Raw genomic sequence first — 18,088 nt, forward strand, 5'->3', positions numbered from 1 at the left:
CCACCAGTAAGAATGGAGAAACTATGCTAAATCCACGAGGCATTCAGCAGAGAACCCAGAAGGACTATGTCTTAGAAGTGGAGCCAAAATTAGCCCTGGAATAAAGGCTACTCCAGATCCTCTCTCCAAAAGAGATTAAAAATAACCTTCAAAGCATCAAATATAACTTCAAGTGATTTAAATGCTTACCAGAAACAAGTCTACAACATCTATCAGTCAACAAAATTACTTACACGTGAGAGAGCATAATGGATACCCATACCAGGGAAAAATTACTTAATAGAAACATGCCCAAGATAAAAGAGGTAATGGAATTAGTAGACAAGGGCATTAAAACAACTATTAAAAACATGCTCATTTGCTCAAGGATATAAAGGAAAATAAAAGCATAATGAGATCTGTAATGAAAACTTCCACTGGACTAGATTAAATGCAAAATAGACACATGTAGAAAAAAAGTTCAGCGAACCTGAAGACACAAAGACTATCCCAAATAAAACACAGAGGAAAATAAAATGTAAAATTTAAATAAATACACAAGAGATTCAGCAGACAATAACAAGGAGTCAAATATACACGTAATGCAGTCCCAGAAAAAGACATGTGTAGGGCAGGGGGAAAGGGGGAATGACAGATAAAATATTTGAAGAAATAATGGCTCAAATTTTTTCAAAGTTGATGATATTAGCACTCATATATACAAAAAGCTCAAGCAATCTCCAGCAGGATAAATAAGAAACTTTCTATTTTGCCTTTCTATGTCTATAAAGCCCAAATAATAATGTATTATAAGTTTATAGTAAATATATATATAAAAATGTAGGACAAAAATAGCACAAAGGTTGTGAGGTGGGAAATTATAAGTCACTGAGATTTTCAGATTTTTTATTAAAGCATAACTTATTTTGACTGATACAGTAACTAAACCAAAAACCTGATCAACTGCACTATAATCCACCTGAAGAAAAAAATATATTACCAAAAGATGAGTAGTCTGCATGCGAGAGGCCCCAAAAAACAAGAAATACAGATTGGACCCCTAGAGATTGCTGCTGAGAGGAGAGGGTGTCTTGAACATCAGACAACATATTCCTAAAGACAACACACACATCAAGTTATGATTGGATAGCCACTAAGATTATCCTTTTGCTCTGGTTCCAAGCTTACTTACTCAGACAATAATTTGGATATCAATTAATGCTTCCTTTTTGAAAGGCTTTTTGTGTTTGAGTTATTTTTAAAAATTGGTATGTTAAAGGTCCTAAAATTTAATAACAGATTAAATTAGGCTCTATATTACATATGCCTCAAAAATCTATCAGCCCACACTCTCAAAAATTGTCAATATCACTTCAATCATTTAATTATGTCCTCAGATTCTCTCCATCTATGCTGCTTTGTATTCCTATTTTTAAAAAAATTAATCAAATCTTAATTCATTATAGCATTCTTTAATTTCAACTTCATTAAAAAACCAGCATTTTTATAATATTCTTAAATTCTAAATACTTTTTCAGTACTATGCCTAAAATGGGTCATGAAAAACTTCAACATATAACAGTGATGACATAGGTACAAAGAAATTTTTTAATGAAATCCTCTGATTTATTCATTTTCTTCCTAACCTTTTCTTGTGATTTTCATGGATGAGAAACTATTGAAAATAAGGGCTCTCTTCATCTATTCTGGGTTCCTTTCTTCTATCTCAATTAATTAGCTAAGACAGGAGGTGTTACTTGATTGCTGTTCTCGTGAAAACAGGCAAAAATGTGTTGATCTTAATAATGAATGTTTACAGATGATTAGTTCAGAGGGATAGTCTTAATGATGCCAAGGTCAAAGAATGCTATTTTTTTATAGCCTCTAACCACCTTATGCTTCACAGTTATAATCTTTGAATCAGAAGTATTGTATATGCATAGTGACAACAAAGGATTAATCTACAAAACTACTAAACACAGAAAGATATTATGTTCTTTCAAAGATAAAAATCATTAGGATCTATGAAATTTAAGATTAAACACAAATTAAAAAGAAACAAGAAACATAAGGGCTAGCAGTTGCTACTATAAGAGTTACAGGAGTAAAAATGATATTTACAAAATCAGAAGATACATTTCACATAGCACTTAACTCAAGTGCATGGTATATAAAGATTTCAATATAATTTTACTGTGCTTTGCCAATCAAGGCTAATTTTTATTTGTATGGATGTTATAATCACAAAACATACATCTTACTGTACTAAAAAAAAAAGGTGAGAATACACCTTTTGCACGAATGTGTGGAAACTGCTCATTCAAAATATTTTAGTAATTACACAAGAATAACCTCACAGTTCCAAAATAAAACCTATTATCTATAAATGAATAAACATAAGCAACACTTTGAGATTGGCAGCAAATCTTAACAGATTAAGCCATCAAAATATTCCCATTTGAACATGCTGGCTTAATCTTTCAAACAACAAAAAACTATTATAGAATGTCATTTGTCAAAACAATGTTTCCAAATTTACCTATGCTATAATCAGGGAAATACAAGACAAATGGCTCAAAGCATCCAGTATTTGGACGAAACTTTTCCCAAACAATTTCACTGAGAAGGAGAACAGTCACATTTCTGTCAGTCTGCAAAAAAAAAAAAAAAAGAGAGAGAGAGAAATAAAAGTAAATATGCATTAAAAAATCTTAATCAGAACAGTAATTCCATTTGAATTTTTCTTTCAAAATAAAGCCAGCAAAGTTCCAAATTATATATTGTGCATATAACAAATTATTTGCATGTTAATAAGCCATATTTAGAAAACCTAATCAAGAAGCTCATCGTTGTATGCAAATTTTCATACTTAATTACTTAGAATTTCCATAAAACTTTAAGGTTAATCGACAATTCAGATACCCATGAATGCTATGGCAGTCATGTTAGGACTTATTTTATAGAAATCAAGAAACATATCTGCTTGAATGATTAAGACAAGACCTTTTTATGGAAATTCTCAAAGAAATCAAAAGCTTTCAATCAATAAATCAAAAAAAGGTAAAAACTGACATCTCTCATTATTAAAATGGCTACAGCATCCAGAAGAAAGAAAACACAAGTTGAAGATACTGAATATATATTAAAAACACAAACAAGTACAAGTATCTAAAACACCAATACTAAGTAAACAGATATCTTTTAAAATATATTTAGAAATTATAATTAGTATCCCAAACATAACATTAAGAGAACAAGCTCAATGTGTATGTTATCCTTCTACAGAGTGGCCACAAACATTCTATTCATGCTAGTTAGAATTTATCTGTAAACACTTCTGCAATCTCAACACAAATTTTTATCTTTCCCATGTTCTTTTTGACATCTCCCAACTTGACAAAGCAGACATGATAGCTGTTTTGTTCTATAACTATTCTTAGGACCCAATTTCATAAATTACACTATACTTTGATGGTGATTTACTATTTACTGATTTCTAACTTACATGTAACATTATATTCCAATTTCATTATTTAGAAAAATATACCTCCAGATAACAAAGATAGCTGAGTTCAACAAATTCCACAGAAAATATAGCATCTTTATGAAAGAGAAGAAAAGTTTTTAATTTCAAATGCTCTTTTTGTCTTATCAATTTTTAAGAATCTTTGAATTTACTTCTATAGGAATAAAAAAGTATGCTCTAAACATAATCTGTTTTAATCATGTTTTTATTTAATTAAAAAATTTTTTTATTGAAGTATATTTGAGTTACAGTGTTAGTTTCAGTTGTATAGTAAAGTGATTCAGTTATACATATACACATATATATTTTTTTGTTTTCAAATTCTTTTCCATTATATGTTATTATCAGAAATTGAATACAGTTTCCTGTGCTACACAGTAGTTCTTAGATGTTTATATATTTTATATATAGTAATGTGTGTCTGTTAATTCCCAGCCCCTAATTTATCCTTCCCTGCCCTTTCCCCCCCATAGTTTGTTTTCTATGACCATGAGTCTGGTTTTGGTTTGTACATAGAATTTGTATTTTTTTTTTTAAGATTACACATATAAGTGATATCACATGATATCTGTCTTTGTCTATATAAGTACTGCACGTTAATGACTGCGCTACTGGAGCTTCTGTCTTTGTCCATATTTCACTAAATATGATAATCTCTAGGTCCATCCATGTTGCTGCAAATGACATTATTTCATTCCTTTTTATGACTGAGTAATATTCCATTGTATAAATACACCACATCTTCTTTATCCAGTTATCTCTTGATGGACATTTAGGTTGTTTCCATGTCTTGGCTGTTGTAAATAGCGCTGCTATAAACATTATGGTGCATGTGTCTTTTCAAATTACAGTTTTCTCCAGATGTATGCCCAGGAGTGGGACTGCTGGATCATACAGCAAGTCTAGTTTTACTTTTTTAAGGAACTTCCATACTGCCCTCCATAGTGGCTGCACCAATTTACATTCCTACCAACTGTATAAGAGGGTTCCCTTTTCTCCATACCCTTCCCAGTATTTATCGTTTGTGGACTTCTGAATGATGGCCATTCTGACTAGTGTGAGGTGATACCTCATTTCAGTTTTGATTTGCATTTCTCTAATAATTAGTGATATTAAGTATCTTTTCATGTGCCTGTTGGACATCTGGATGTCTTCTTTGGAGAAATGTCTATTTAGGTCTTCTGATCATTTTTTGATTGGGTTATTTGTTTTTTGATATTAAGCTGTATAAGCTGCTAAGTACAATCTTGATTACAAAGCACTGAGTTGTTTTAGCTTTAAAATACTATTATCCAAAAGCATTTTATAAAGGCAGTTTAGAAAATGAGAGGTTAAAAAAATAGAGGATATTTATCAATCTGAAACAATTTTAAATTGGTAATGTTCCCATCTGTTCATTTAAAAGTACTTTCAATGTACAGTAACAGATAATTAAAACTTCATTTATTCCAATAAGTATTTAGTATACAAAGTAGGAAATGCTTTTGCTGTATTTCTCTTAAGTGAAAATAACATCTTTAAAAATCAAGCATGCTTTCAGAAATATCAAAATGATAATTTTCTTTTCTGATGGAGTTAAGCTTCCTATGAATCTTTTCATTTTCTTCAAATAGTTTCCATAATTAAAAACAAAAAGTGAAAGGCCTAAGTACTGTGATGGGATGCATGATCACCATCGCTTGGCACAGGGGAAAAAATGGGGTAAGCTATACGGGAAGGGGAAGCAGACAGCAAGAATGCACTCTGGCCATCAGACAGGGAACATAGCAAAGCAATGGGAAATAGTGAATGAAGACATGAAAAATACAAATACAACATAACACAACAAAACAAAATAGAAAGGGAGGAAGAGACCTCTCCTCAAAGAGGATGGGTTGTTGGTCTCAGTAGGTAAAATGCCAAGAGTTAATCAAACTGGGAAAGGCTACATCAAGCAAGGAAACTTTCAAGATAACTCACCAAGAGGTAAATTTATTCTCCTCCTGTTCTCTCAACATCTTCCCCCCAAGACTATTAGTAAAAGTCGACTTTAGGAGTCAGCAATAGGCACACAATGATTTCAATGGCATTCAGTTGAGAATTTCTAAGTAGTTTCTTGAATTTAAGTAATATATCTAACTTTTCAAAGGTGGAAATGCTCTAGGCACTGTCTCCCCAAATATTTACCCAATTTTCATTATAATGTTCCTTAATACTTAAATAATACATAAAACTAAGTAGGTATAAACTACTTATGCTCAAAGCACCCATAAGATTATAAAACCAAATATTTCAAGTTACAAGATAAATACAAAACTGTAAAACCAGTAAAACTTAAATTAACAATAACTGAATATGATGAACATTACTATTTTGCCCAAACAATCTTTGCTCACTTCATGAATATGATACTAAGAGGAAACAGCCGTGGCCGTTTATTTTTCCTTTTTTTTTTTTAACTGAAGCATAGTCAATTACAATGTGTCAATTTCTGGTAGAGCATAGTGTTTTAGCCATACATATACATACATATATTTATTTTCAGATTCTTTTTCATTATAGGTTACTATGAGATACTGAACATAGTTTCCTGAACTATACAGAAGAAATTTATTTTTTATTGATTTTATACATAGTAGTTAATATTTGCAGATCTCAAACTCCCAATTTATCCCTTCCCACCCCTTTCCCCCAGTAACCATAACTTTACTATGTCTGAGTCTGTTTCTGTTTTGTAGATAGGTTCATTAGTCTTTTTTTTTTTTTTTAAGATTTCACATATGAGTGATATCATATGGTATTTTTCTTTCTCTTTCTGGCTTATTTCACTTAGAATGATGATCTCCAGATGCATCCATGTTGCTGCAAGTGGCATTATTTTATTCTTTGTTATTGCTGAGTAGTATTCCACTGTTTAAATATATCACATCTTCTTTGTCCAGTCATCTGTCAATGGACATTTAGATTGTTTCCATGTCTTGGCTATTGTATATAGTGCTGCTCTGAACACTGGGGTGCATGTGTCTTTTTGAATTAGAGTTCCCTCTAGATATACGCCCAGGAATGTGACTGCTGGATCATAAATCTATTTTTAGTTTTTTGAGGAATCTCCAAACTGTTTTCCATAATGGCTGCATCAAACTGCATTCCCACCAACAGTGTAAGAGGGTTTCCTTTTCTCCACACCCTTGCCAGTATCTATCATTTGTGGACTTTTGAATGATGGCCATTCTAAGCAATGAGGTGATACCTCATTGTAGTTTTGATTTGCATTCCTCTGATAATTAGCAACACTGAGAACTTTTTCTTGTGCCTATTGGTCATTTATACATCTTCACTGGAGAATTGTTTGTTTAGGTCCTCTGCCCATTTTTGGATTGGGTTATTTGTTTTTTTGCTATTAAGTTGTATGAGCTGTTTATATATTCTGGAAATTAAGCCTCTATCAGTCACATCATTTGAAAGTATCTTCTCCCATTCCATAGGCTGTTGTTTTGTTTTGCTTATGGCTTCCTTTGCTGTGCAAAAGCTTATATGTTTAATTAGGCCTCATTTGTTTATTTTTGCTTTTATTTCTATTGCCTTGGAAGACTGCCCTACGAGAGAACTGCTAAGATTAATGTCAGAAAATATTTTGCCTATGTTTTCTTCTAGGAAGTTTGTAGTGTCTTGTCTTAAATATAAGTCTTTAAGCCATTTTGAGTTTATTTCTGTCAAACTACTACAAACTACTACCTGTTGTTGCCATCATATTATTATTTAGTTTTCACCTGACACATATGCATAGTAAGTCCATCCCTGTTCTTTTCTCATTAGACTAACAATTAGAGTAGAATTAATACTATTTGGTACAAAGATAATTATAAACTAAAACCAAAGCTGGTTCTGAAAACTGACTAGCCATGAGACAGAATTCCAGATGATCCAGAATAGACATATCATTCTTTTTTTAAATTACTGAAAAGAAAATTTTAAAATCCTTGCAGAGAGTTCAAAGTCTAGGCCACCATTTACTCTAGGAAACGCTTAAACTCTCTTAACAGAAAGCTGCGTTGATAACTTCACAATCAAAAATAAAAGCTAAAATAACTGAATAAGTGTTATCAAGGTACAAATTGCTTTAACTTTGAAAAAATCCTAACTTCACCCATAATATAGAAATGCATATTAAACATATATTAAAAGATTATTTCTCACCTATCATACTGGCAAAATGAAAAAACTGAACAACATAATTTAGTGATTAGGCCATAGGGGAAAAAGACTCATACATTACTTACCAATTCTTGTAACCTAAGAAACCCAGGTAAAAGATTTGCTTCCATATCTCTTAGATACTCTGCTTTATCGAGAACCTTATTTAAAAAAATGCAAAATCAATTTAAAAAGCTTTTTACAAAACATTTAAATAATATATGCACAATTCAAGACTAATTTCCCATGATAAGAAATTATAATTTATGAATTAATTTCTAAATGTTACTTACGGTTGTAGAAGACATTTCAAATAGGCCAAATAAGTTAAAAAAATTAATAATAACATGTTTTAGCCCAATTTCTAAATAGACAATGAGTCACAGTTACACTAAAAAATACTTGTTTTAAAGATATACTATCAAAAAGGTAATGAATTAGATGCTCTAAGATATGCTCTATACATTTTCTTAGGTATATAAGAAATACAACCATGTATTTTTTAATTTCATTTGATAAAAGATAAATGAACCAATAATTACAGAGCTTTCTGACCTGAGAGACAGAGAAAAGAAAATTCGGATTTCATCACACAGAACTTTTCTTGTTTGAAATTTGTAACTGCATGCTAAATCTAGTTTACCTAGAAAACTGATCATGTCAAGAAAGATTAAATTTTTGTTCAGTATGATGATAATGCTATTGGGATCTTTTTTTAAAGGTACTTATCTTTGAGATATACAGTGTATCTATACTATATACAAATATGTATATACATATTTACAGAAGACATAATATATATAGTAGAGATATATAGTATACAGAGATATATGTCATATATATATACTTATGGATGACATGATAGGATGCAGGAAACAATGAATAGTGTTTAAGTAACAAATATGGCCACATATTAGTAATTACTAAATAGTTAATACTAATTAATGATTACTGAAGTGATGGGTTCATTGGGATACATTACGCTATTCTCTATATATTTAAATTTTTTCCTATTTATTTATTTATTTGTTGGCAGGAGGTAATTAGGTTTGTTTATTTTATTTTATTTTTTTAAATGGAGGTACTGGAGATTGAATACAGGAACTTTTTCATGCTAGGCATGCACTCTACCACTGAGCTATACCTTCCCCCTTATAAGTTTAAAATTTCTTAATAAAAAAATGTTAAAAAAAATCTGCTTCAAAAGGTCATCCATCAGTCCATAAAAAGAATATAAAGGTCTTAAAAGCACTATCTAAAATAATTTAATCTAACTTTCATTTTTACTTTTTGCTATGGAAATTTTAAAATATATACAAAAGTAGGGAAATTAGTACCATGAATTCCCATATATACTTCACTCAACCCTAACAAATACCAACATACAGTCAATCTTGTTTCTTCTATCCACTGTCACCCCTCAACTCTCCCTTCTACCGTCTTGCTGGATTATTTCAAAACAAACCCCAGACACATTATTCCATTCATAAATATGTCATTATGTGTCCCTAAGAGATGAGAGGAGACTTTTTAAAAACATAACTAGAGTATTATTATCATGTCTAAAAAATTTAACAATATGACTTAATATCACCTAATAACCAATATTCAAATTTCTCTACTTGTCTTCCTAGAGTTGGCTTATTTGATTCAGGATCCAGAAGGGTCCATGTGTATCTTATATTTGGTTTATTTGTCTTCTAAGTCTGTTTTAAATTATGAGTTCCCCAGAACCTTCCATTTTCCCTTGTTATTTGTTTGTTATGTAGCAAATAAACAACAAATCATCTGTGATGTAGAATTTTCCACATGCTGGACTGGCTGACTGCAACTCTGTAGTGTCATTTAACATGTTCCTATATCCCCTATATTTCCTATAAGAGTCTATAAATCTAGATGTTTCATCAGATTTAGGTTCAAATTTGGGGCAAGAATATTTCACAAACAGTGCTGTATATTTCTTACTGAATTACATCAGCAGGCATGCAATGCCTGATTGTCTCTCTTTTCTGTCATGTTAAGACCTACAAGTTGAGGTATCATCAGTCTGACCCATCCATTAAAAAGTTCTCCAGCAGCCTTTCACCAAATGATTTCAGCATCAATTGATGATCACGGCCGATGTCCATTATTTCACTGGAGACTGCAAAACTATAATCCTCTATGATCCTTTCTGCATTTATTAGAGGATATTTTTTCTAAAAAGAACGCTCCCTTATCCATTATTTAGCTATCTAGAAATAAAGTTCACACGGAATCAGAGTTTGACTCTCTCCTTGTACATATCAGTTTTCATAATAATGAGTTTATGCCTGTATTAGTTATCTGTGGTAGCTATAACATATTACCACAAACTTGATGGCTTAAAACAGACTGAAATTTTAATCTCTCTTACTATTGAAGGTCTTTTGTGATTCCATACAAATTTTAGGATAGTTTTTTCTATTTCTGTGAAAACTGCCATTTGATAGAGATTGCACTGAATCTATAGATGGCTCTGGGTAGTATGGACAATTTAACAATAGCAATTCTTTTGATCATGAGCTTTTGTGTCTATTTAAATGACCCAAGAAGTGTTGGGTCATTTCTATTACAGCAAGATGTTCTAGGTTCATCTTGTGCATTTTCTTCCCAGAACTAAAATGACCTCTTTTCCAAGGAAGGTTTTTAAAAAAATTTACACTTTATTAATAAATCTTATTGCAAATTATAATCATTTAAAATGGGAATACAATTAAAATGAAGGAAATATTATTTCCTTGAATAGTCCAAAGTGTTTTGTATCTGTTTTATTAATTAATAGACAGCTTGAAACAATGTATGAGAGTAATCAACTTAAGATACTTCATTCCTAATTCATTTAGACCAAATAAACCTAAAATTATTTACTGCTAAAAAGACAGAAATTAGTTTCTCCACTTTGCATTCTCAATATGCAATTTCCCCATCAATCTCCATTTTAAAACTCTCTAATCCAGGACACAGATTAATTCAAATAAATTGGTCCATTTTTATGGCCATTTTAATGCAAAACACAATGCTGAAGCAGTAAGTTAATAGTTCATTCTTCTGATTTGATATAGTTAACCCACTGCAGTTAATGATTTTATGGTATTCTGATAAATGATCCTTCCTCAAAAGCAACTATCAAATAAGTAATATTCAAATAAGTAAAAATTTTAATTGAGACAGAAATATTTAAAAATAATTTACATGAAGGTATCTTAATAGACTCTTGATTTGTAAGCTAGTTAATTGACTAGAAAAGATTCTCAGCCATCTTTCTGCATTATTTCCTAAGTACTGAAGCTTACCAATACATACATATATTAGATAGGTGAACATTCTATGGATTTACTCTAAATAATGTTCTATGCTAAACACCTGCACATTTTTCCACTCTGAAGTACCACATCTGATATATTACATAGTAACCTGCTTATTATCTATCTTCCTTAATTAGACTATAAGATGCAAGTGGGCAGGATTTTGTCCCTGTTCTATCTCCAGTACCTAGAACATTACGTGGCATTTAGGAAGTATTCATTAAATATTTGAATAAATAAATGAGTGCAATTAAAATGCAAAAGGAACTGGTTTATACATTTAAGGAAATGCAAGAATGCATAAGATTTGGTCCCTTCAGTGAGTTTATAACTTAGCTGCTATAAGAAGGTTTTATATTAAGATTAAATTTTAGTTCCAGAGATAATAGTTTTTTAAAAAGGATATAGTATTATAAAAATGTACCAATGTAAAACATATTACATATCTTCAGTTGTCTACTAGTTATTTTAACATTCATATAACAACTCAAACTTAGCCAGTCTAAAATCAAATGACTCATCTTTCCCAGACCTACTCCATACACAGATGAAAAGTTTGACCTTAGCTGTCTCTTCTATTTATACCTTTCTGCACCTTCTGTCCCAACTTGAGTCCACTCTAATGTAAACAGTTACAAGAGCCTCAAACAAGCCTCAAACCTGACCTATGTTTCACCCCCCTCCAATCCACCCATTCAACATGCCTTCATAGTAATCTTCCTAAAGCATATTTGTTGCTCTAAAGTCTTCACTACCTCCTCTCACTGCCCAGGAAATGAAATAAAAAAACATTACTATGGCTTTCAAGACACTCCACAATCTAACCCCACCTACCATTCTAGTCTTCCTTTTCTTCCTTCATATTTCATAACCCACTAAGACTAAACTATTTGGCATTCCCTGGCCTCCATTCCCATCTGTATGTCTTTGCCTAATTTTCTCCATCTGAAACTTCTCTTCTCCAGTTTCTTCCTAAAAACACCCTAACAATTCCTTTAGGTCTACCTCAAATGTTATCACCTCATAAAGCTGTACCAGATGTGCCTAAGTCAGCACTTTTCATCTCATGGCTATCACTTATCACATTCTGCATGTAGTCCTAAATGAGAACATCATAACTCTTCTATTAAACTGAAGCTCCCTTCAGATAAGAAATACATCTAGACTCACAAATATAGAGAACAAACTAGTCATCAGCAGTGAAAAGAGGAAGGTGGGGGGTGCAAGAAAGGGGTAGGGAATAAAAAGGTACAAACTACTACATACAAAATAAGCTATAAGCATGTATTGTACAGCACAGAGGATATAGCCAATATTTTATAATAACTATAAATGCAGTATAACCTTTAAAAATTAAGAATCAATATGCTGTACACCTGAAACTTATATAATACTGTACATCAACTATACCTCAATTAAAAAAAAAAGAAATACATCTAAAACATTTCTATATCCCTTAAGCACCTTGCACAATGCACTGTACATAATGAGACCCAAAACAAACATATGGAAATTGATCTAATAAATCAGTTTTCAAATAAGAGATAAATGAAATTAAATTACTTACAATATATACAGTCTGATCCTTGAGACTTTCAGCTTTGGTTATTTGTTTAAACAAGCGAACAAAGTCATTAAATGTTTCACAGGTTATTTGAGTAGAACATTCATCCTCTGAAGAACTAAGATGATTCAACTTGTTTAGAATTTGCTCCAAAAGCAGCCTCAAGGTAAAGCATTCAACGCAATTCACAAAGACATGTGGGAGCTGAACCAAAAACCAAAAAATGTATAATAAGAAAACACACATATACAATAATGGCTCTGCTGGATATTCCCCATTTGCCCTTCTAAGTGCATACCTCACCATTCTCCAAACTGCTCTGTGCCCCATGAGGCTGACTACTAAAGACTATCACCCAGACTCTTGTTTTCTAGCTCTGGTTGGATTCCGCCAATGGAATGAACCAAGAGACTGAAGGAGAGTGATGAAAGAAAAAGCTGAATATTTCCTTGACTCTCTCCCCCAACCTTTGGTGACCCAGAGTTTAACTGTGGCTGATCTTCTACCAAAGGCTATAGCTCAAATTGGGCAGATCCCCGTCAAAGGCTTAATCTCTTGCTGGGGTCTGATAATAGCTCCTTCCCACGGTCCATTCGGTCTCAGGGAGGTAAAGGCTGTCAGTGCATCACCATCTCTTACTGGTTCCCTTAACATTTCTTCAACCTTTGTAAAATAGTCCCTCCATTAAACTCATTTCAATTATTTGAATTTTCATCTGTTTCCTACAGGGATTTAAAGCAAACTTGAATTTTCCTCTAAAGAACTCTTACAAGAAATTCAAGTACATATGAACAAAAAATTCTTAGCAGGAATTTCTTACTTAAAAGTTTAAGATAGTATTTTTAATGATGGGAAAACCTAGATCAAAAAAGAATTTTAAGAGTTAGAAAACAAAGTAATCATCCTATGAGAACTGAGAACCCATTCTTCGCTTAGAGAACTATCAAAGTGGAGGTAATTTGAAAAGCAACAAGGAAACAGAAGACTTACAAATCTAGTCTGTTCTCAAATGAAATCACAAAAGCAGTAATGATCGTTCAGAAGAAGATAGCTTTTGGCATCTAGCAAATAGTGGAATCCATAACTATTTTTAGTGACATTCTATAAATCTCACCCATTAAGGAGGCTTTTCTTTCTCAGAGTAAAAGTGTAACTCAGGCTTTACTTAGGTACAATTTCTCCAGCATTTTCTAACCTCCTTAACTTCATTCTTTTACAAACTACAGTCCACAATAACTCTGTTATGGGTGTCTTGCTTACTGCTATGTGTGTGCTATTCATGACCTGTAATGGCAGCATTTTCTGTGTTTCTTTGTGTACCTATACCAGAAGTAGTGATAACCATTATTTATTACAATGATTAAGTAGCAGCAAAAAATCATGTGCAGTAAAAAATGAAACACAGCTCTTAAATATGGACCTTTGGTATTCAGTTGTCATGCTTTTTTATTCAATATAGATTTTTTTGGACACTATACCTGGAGTTTCAAATGCAAATGCCTGATCCAGGACCTTGTACACTCAGGTTCTGAAGTCTGGTATGAAGCCCAGACATCTGTATTTTAAAATGCACAGGCAATCTTTAGGATCAAAGGCTAAAATCCACAAGTTGATACATGCCAAAAACTGTACTAGGAATAATCTCAAGAAACTCACAGACTCAAGCCAGGGAAACACAAACATCTATCACAGCTGAAAAGGATAAATATTACAACAGAATTAAGCACAGAGTACTGAGGTTGCACAACAGAGGGGCATCTAACACATCCTAGAGAGTCAAGAAAGGCTACCAAGTGTTAAATGTAAGGAAACCTAGCAAAATAAATAAGCATTTACCAAGCAATAGGGTAGGAGAGGTGGAGTGAATGAGTACAAGAAAGCCATTCCTAGCAGAGGGAGCAGTATGTACCAAGGGATGAAAATAAGAGACAGCAAGAACTATAAGCAGTTTAGTATGCTACACAGAACACGCATACTCTGAGGTAGAGCTAGGACTGGGATAAGAAACTACAGCATATGGGCCAGCCATTTGTTCTGATATATAAAACTATATGAGAACACAGCCATGACCTTTCAGAAAGATACTGTCATAGCTGCTTTCACAAGGCAGAGTCAAGTAGTAGTAATGGAAACTATATGGCCCACAAGTCTAAAACATATACTATCTGGCATATAAGAAAAAGTCTGCCCATCCCTGGCTTAGGATATAAAAGAGAGTGTGGCAATAATCACAAATAATAGCAGCTAACTTTTATTAAGTGCTTACTATATACTAACTATTGTGATAGGCACTCTTCATGTATTAATTCACTGAATTCTCACAATTTTAAATGTTGTCACTATCAGCCCCACTTATCATATGGGGAAAGTACTAAAGGGTGAACCCGGAAGAACATGAGTCTGCCAGACTCTACCCCAAACTCTTAGCCATTATATTAAGAAAAATAAACTAAATTCAGCTCATGGAGAGTTTTATATGTCAGGCAAAGCACCTGAACATTTTCCTGAAGATCCTATGTAAAATTTTCATGGACTAGCTGCAGGGTGAAGAACAGACTGCACTTAGGAAGCTGCTGTAGAAATAAATGGAAGAAACAATGGTAAATGAAATTCAGATAGCAACAGTGGCTCTGCTTAAAGCTACATGGAGTCAAGACATTAAAGATGTAGAATCAACAGATCATGTTTACTGGTTCAGTTTACTGAGACAGTGAGAATGAAGAAAAAGCAAAAAGCAAGCTTGGACAGCTGAAAGGCAATATGGGAAGAAGGGTGGGGTAAAGGTGTTATATTTAGTTTTGTACTTGTGAAGGTTCAGACTTATCAATATTGATATTACAAATATTACAACAATGGAAAAGAAACAGATGTCAATATTTTTAAAAGAATTTATTATTATGTGTGTTTTCCCCCAAATATTATCAGCCAGTGAAAGTTAGAGAGAGGAATTGGTTCTACTTGAAAAATACTTTCTAACATCAAGGCTCAAGTTATCTAACAATGCCTTCTGAAACTTATAGTCTTTCAAGGTATTCAAACAAAAGTTGGTCAGAAATGTTTTATGTAGAAGATACTCCTTCAGAGAAAGGTAAACTAAACATCTCCCAGATCCCTTCTATTTCTAGGAGTCTATGAGTAAAGGCCAATTAACGTTGAGTTTGGGTAGTCTTACCTCCAAAGTTTTCAACAAAGTTTGTGTTACATAGGTCTTTCCACTGGCAGTATGTCCATAAATAAAAATGGATGGAAAGCTGAAATGATGTCTCTAGGGGAGAAAAGACAAACATCAGCCTGTACATACAAAACAGAAAATATTTATCAACTTGTGAGAAAGTTTTACATGGTAAAGTAAAATATTCAATCCAAATTATCCCAACAGTGAGCATTTAGTGGAGTCATCAGCACACTTTCTTGAAATTTCTGGAAAATTATATTTGGCCTGTTTATTACATATATTACTATATATACTTACACCTTTTATTATTGTACAAGTTCATATTTATAAATACTTGTATTTTCAAATTTATTGGAGATTTAAGAGATTTTTCAAAAATAATTTTGATCATACTCCATTTTTTTCTTAACCCTTTTGTATAGAATCTAATCCCACAGGCTGCAACTTCACTGTACATTTTAAAACTTTAAAACTAAGTGTATGTAATCACAGGGTTAGAAAGAATTTCAAGGGTCCTCTTAGGAAAATTTACAAGATACTTTTGAATTATATATACTACATTTATCCTGGCCTAAATGTATACATTTCATCAAATAAAACAATAAAATTTACACAGCATGTATTTCAAAATACAAACTCCCAAGATTCTCCTGCAGTACATTAAGAGGCAGCTACCTAGAGAAAAGTAAAAATTGTCAAACACCTCTCTCTATTGGTCTGGTCAATACTATAAATATGTTTTATTCATTCAATTAACATTTATTAGACACCTGCTAAATGCTGAAACCCACTATGCACTGAGAGTACAAAAAATTAGTTAAAGACAAAATCTGCTTTGGATGAATTCACAGTCTAGTGGGAAAACATACATTTAAAAAATAATTACAAGAGAACTGGAATGATGCAATTTCTCTAAAACAAAGTAGAGTCTTTATGATCATCATCTACAACTACAACAGTATAGTTGACCCTTGAAAAAACACAGGTATGAACCACATGGGTTCTACTACATCGATTTTTTAAAAATAAATATATTGGAAAAAATTTGGGGAGATTTGCAACAATTTGAAAAAACAGACAAATCACATAGCCTAAAAATAGAGGAAAAAAATTAAGAAAAAATTAAGTATGCCATGAACGAACACAATATACGTAGATACCAGTATATCCTGACATAGGCATAAGGTGAGTGATATTTAATGTATTCCCTTCCCCCCTCCCCTGTTCCTCTTTCCCATAATTGGAGAAACTGTTTATCAGCCTATTATCACAGGTAAATAGTTTAAAATGTAACATGTTTACAGTACTGTATTATGAATATGACTGTAATACTGTGTGCCATAAAAACTTCATAATGATTCACTCATTAGTGCAGAGATAGGCTGCCATGAAGCAATCCTATTGATTACACTAGGCTACCATAAAGCAATCATATTGCTGTTTCTTCGTTATCAATGTTATCAACGCATGAATCATTCTACCTGTAAAGAAATATGAATTTCTTTTTCACATTATCTTTTCATTTTTGATGTCTAGTGTTAGTACTATGTATAGTATCTCCAGTGTTTTGTATTATTTAGATAATAAGGATGTAGGCACTGACAGACAATACATCTTTCAGACAATGTAAACTTACGTGTTGGTAAATAGAGTAGTACTGTAAACGTATTTCTCTTCCTTACAATTTTATTAATAGCATTTCCTTTTCTCTAGCTTACTTTATTGCAACAGTACAGCATATAATATATATAACATACAAATATGTGTTAATTGACTGTTTATCGGCAAGGGCAAGTAGTTTAGCTTGGGGGGAGTCAAAAGTTATATGCTGATTTTCGACTTCACAGGGGATCAGTACCCTTAACTCTTACATTGTTCGAGGGTCAACCATACTCACATTTATTACATTCAAGCCATCAAGTTACAAATGTCCTGTTTACAAGACAAATCAGGAAGTCAAATTTATATGGGAAAATACTTTCTAATGGGATATGCCTATGACAACAGCAGTCCAAATGCTAAAAATAAACAAAAAATAAATGTTTTAATAAATGAATTTTTGTGGGGAGGGTATAGCTCAGGGTTAGAGTGTGTGCTTAGCATGCACAAGATCCTGGGTTTAATCCCCAGTATCTCCATTAAACAGATTCATAAATAAATAAATCTAATTACCTCCACCCTCCAAAAAAAACCCCACAAGTGGAGGATTTAAAAAAATAAAAAATTTTTAAAAAATGAATTTTTTTCTTACGTTTACACATAACAATCTTGTAAATTAACTGGCTCAAAAATTCTGTCTCAAGAATTAAACATATGCTTGCTGAGCATTTCTGTTATCCGAATAC

The 18,088-nt window shown here is 32.3% G+C and overlaps 1 protein-coding gene across 1 annotated transcript in view; it reads right to left on the bottom strand.

Annotated features, from left to right (window-relative positions):
• Window positions 1-18,088, bottom strand: part of ORC5 (origin recognition complex subunit 5) — a 70,746-nt gene that overhangs the window by 50,908 nt on the left and 1,750 nt on the right. The window contains exons 2-5 of the mRNA XM_006198497.4: window positions 15,741-15,833; window positions 12,572-12,772; window positions 7,765-7,839; window positions 2,519-2,630 (exon numbers count right to left, since the gene is read on the bottom strand). Of these exons, the coding sequence (XP_006198559.1) occupies window positions 2,519-2,630; window positions 7,765-7,839; window positions 12,572-12,772; window positions 15,741-15,833 (481 nt within the window). The remainder of the gene's footprint in view (window positions 1-2,518; window positions 2,631-7,764; window positions 7,840-12,571; window positions 12,773-15,740; window positions 15,834-18,088) is intronic.

This window comes from Vicugna pacos, chromosome 7, assembly GCF_048564905.1.
Source record: "Vicugna pacos chromosome 7, VicPac4, whole genome shotgun sequence".
Lineage (NCBI taxonomy): Eukaryota > Metazoa > Chordata > Mammalia > Artiodactyla > Camelidae > Vicugna > Vicugna pacos.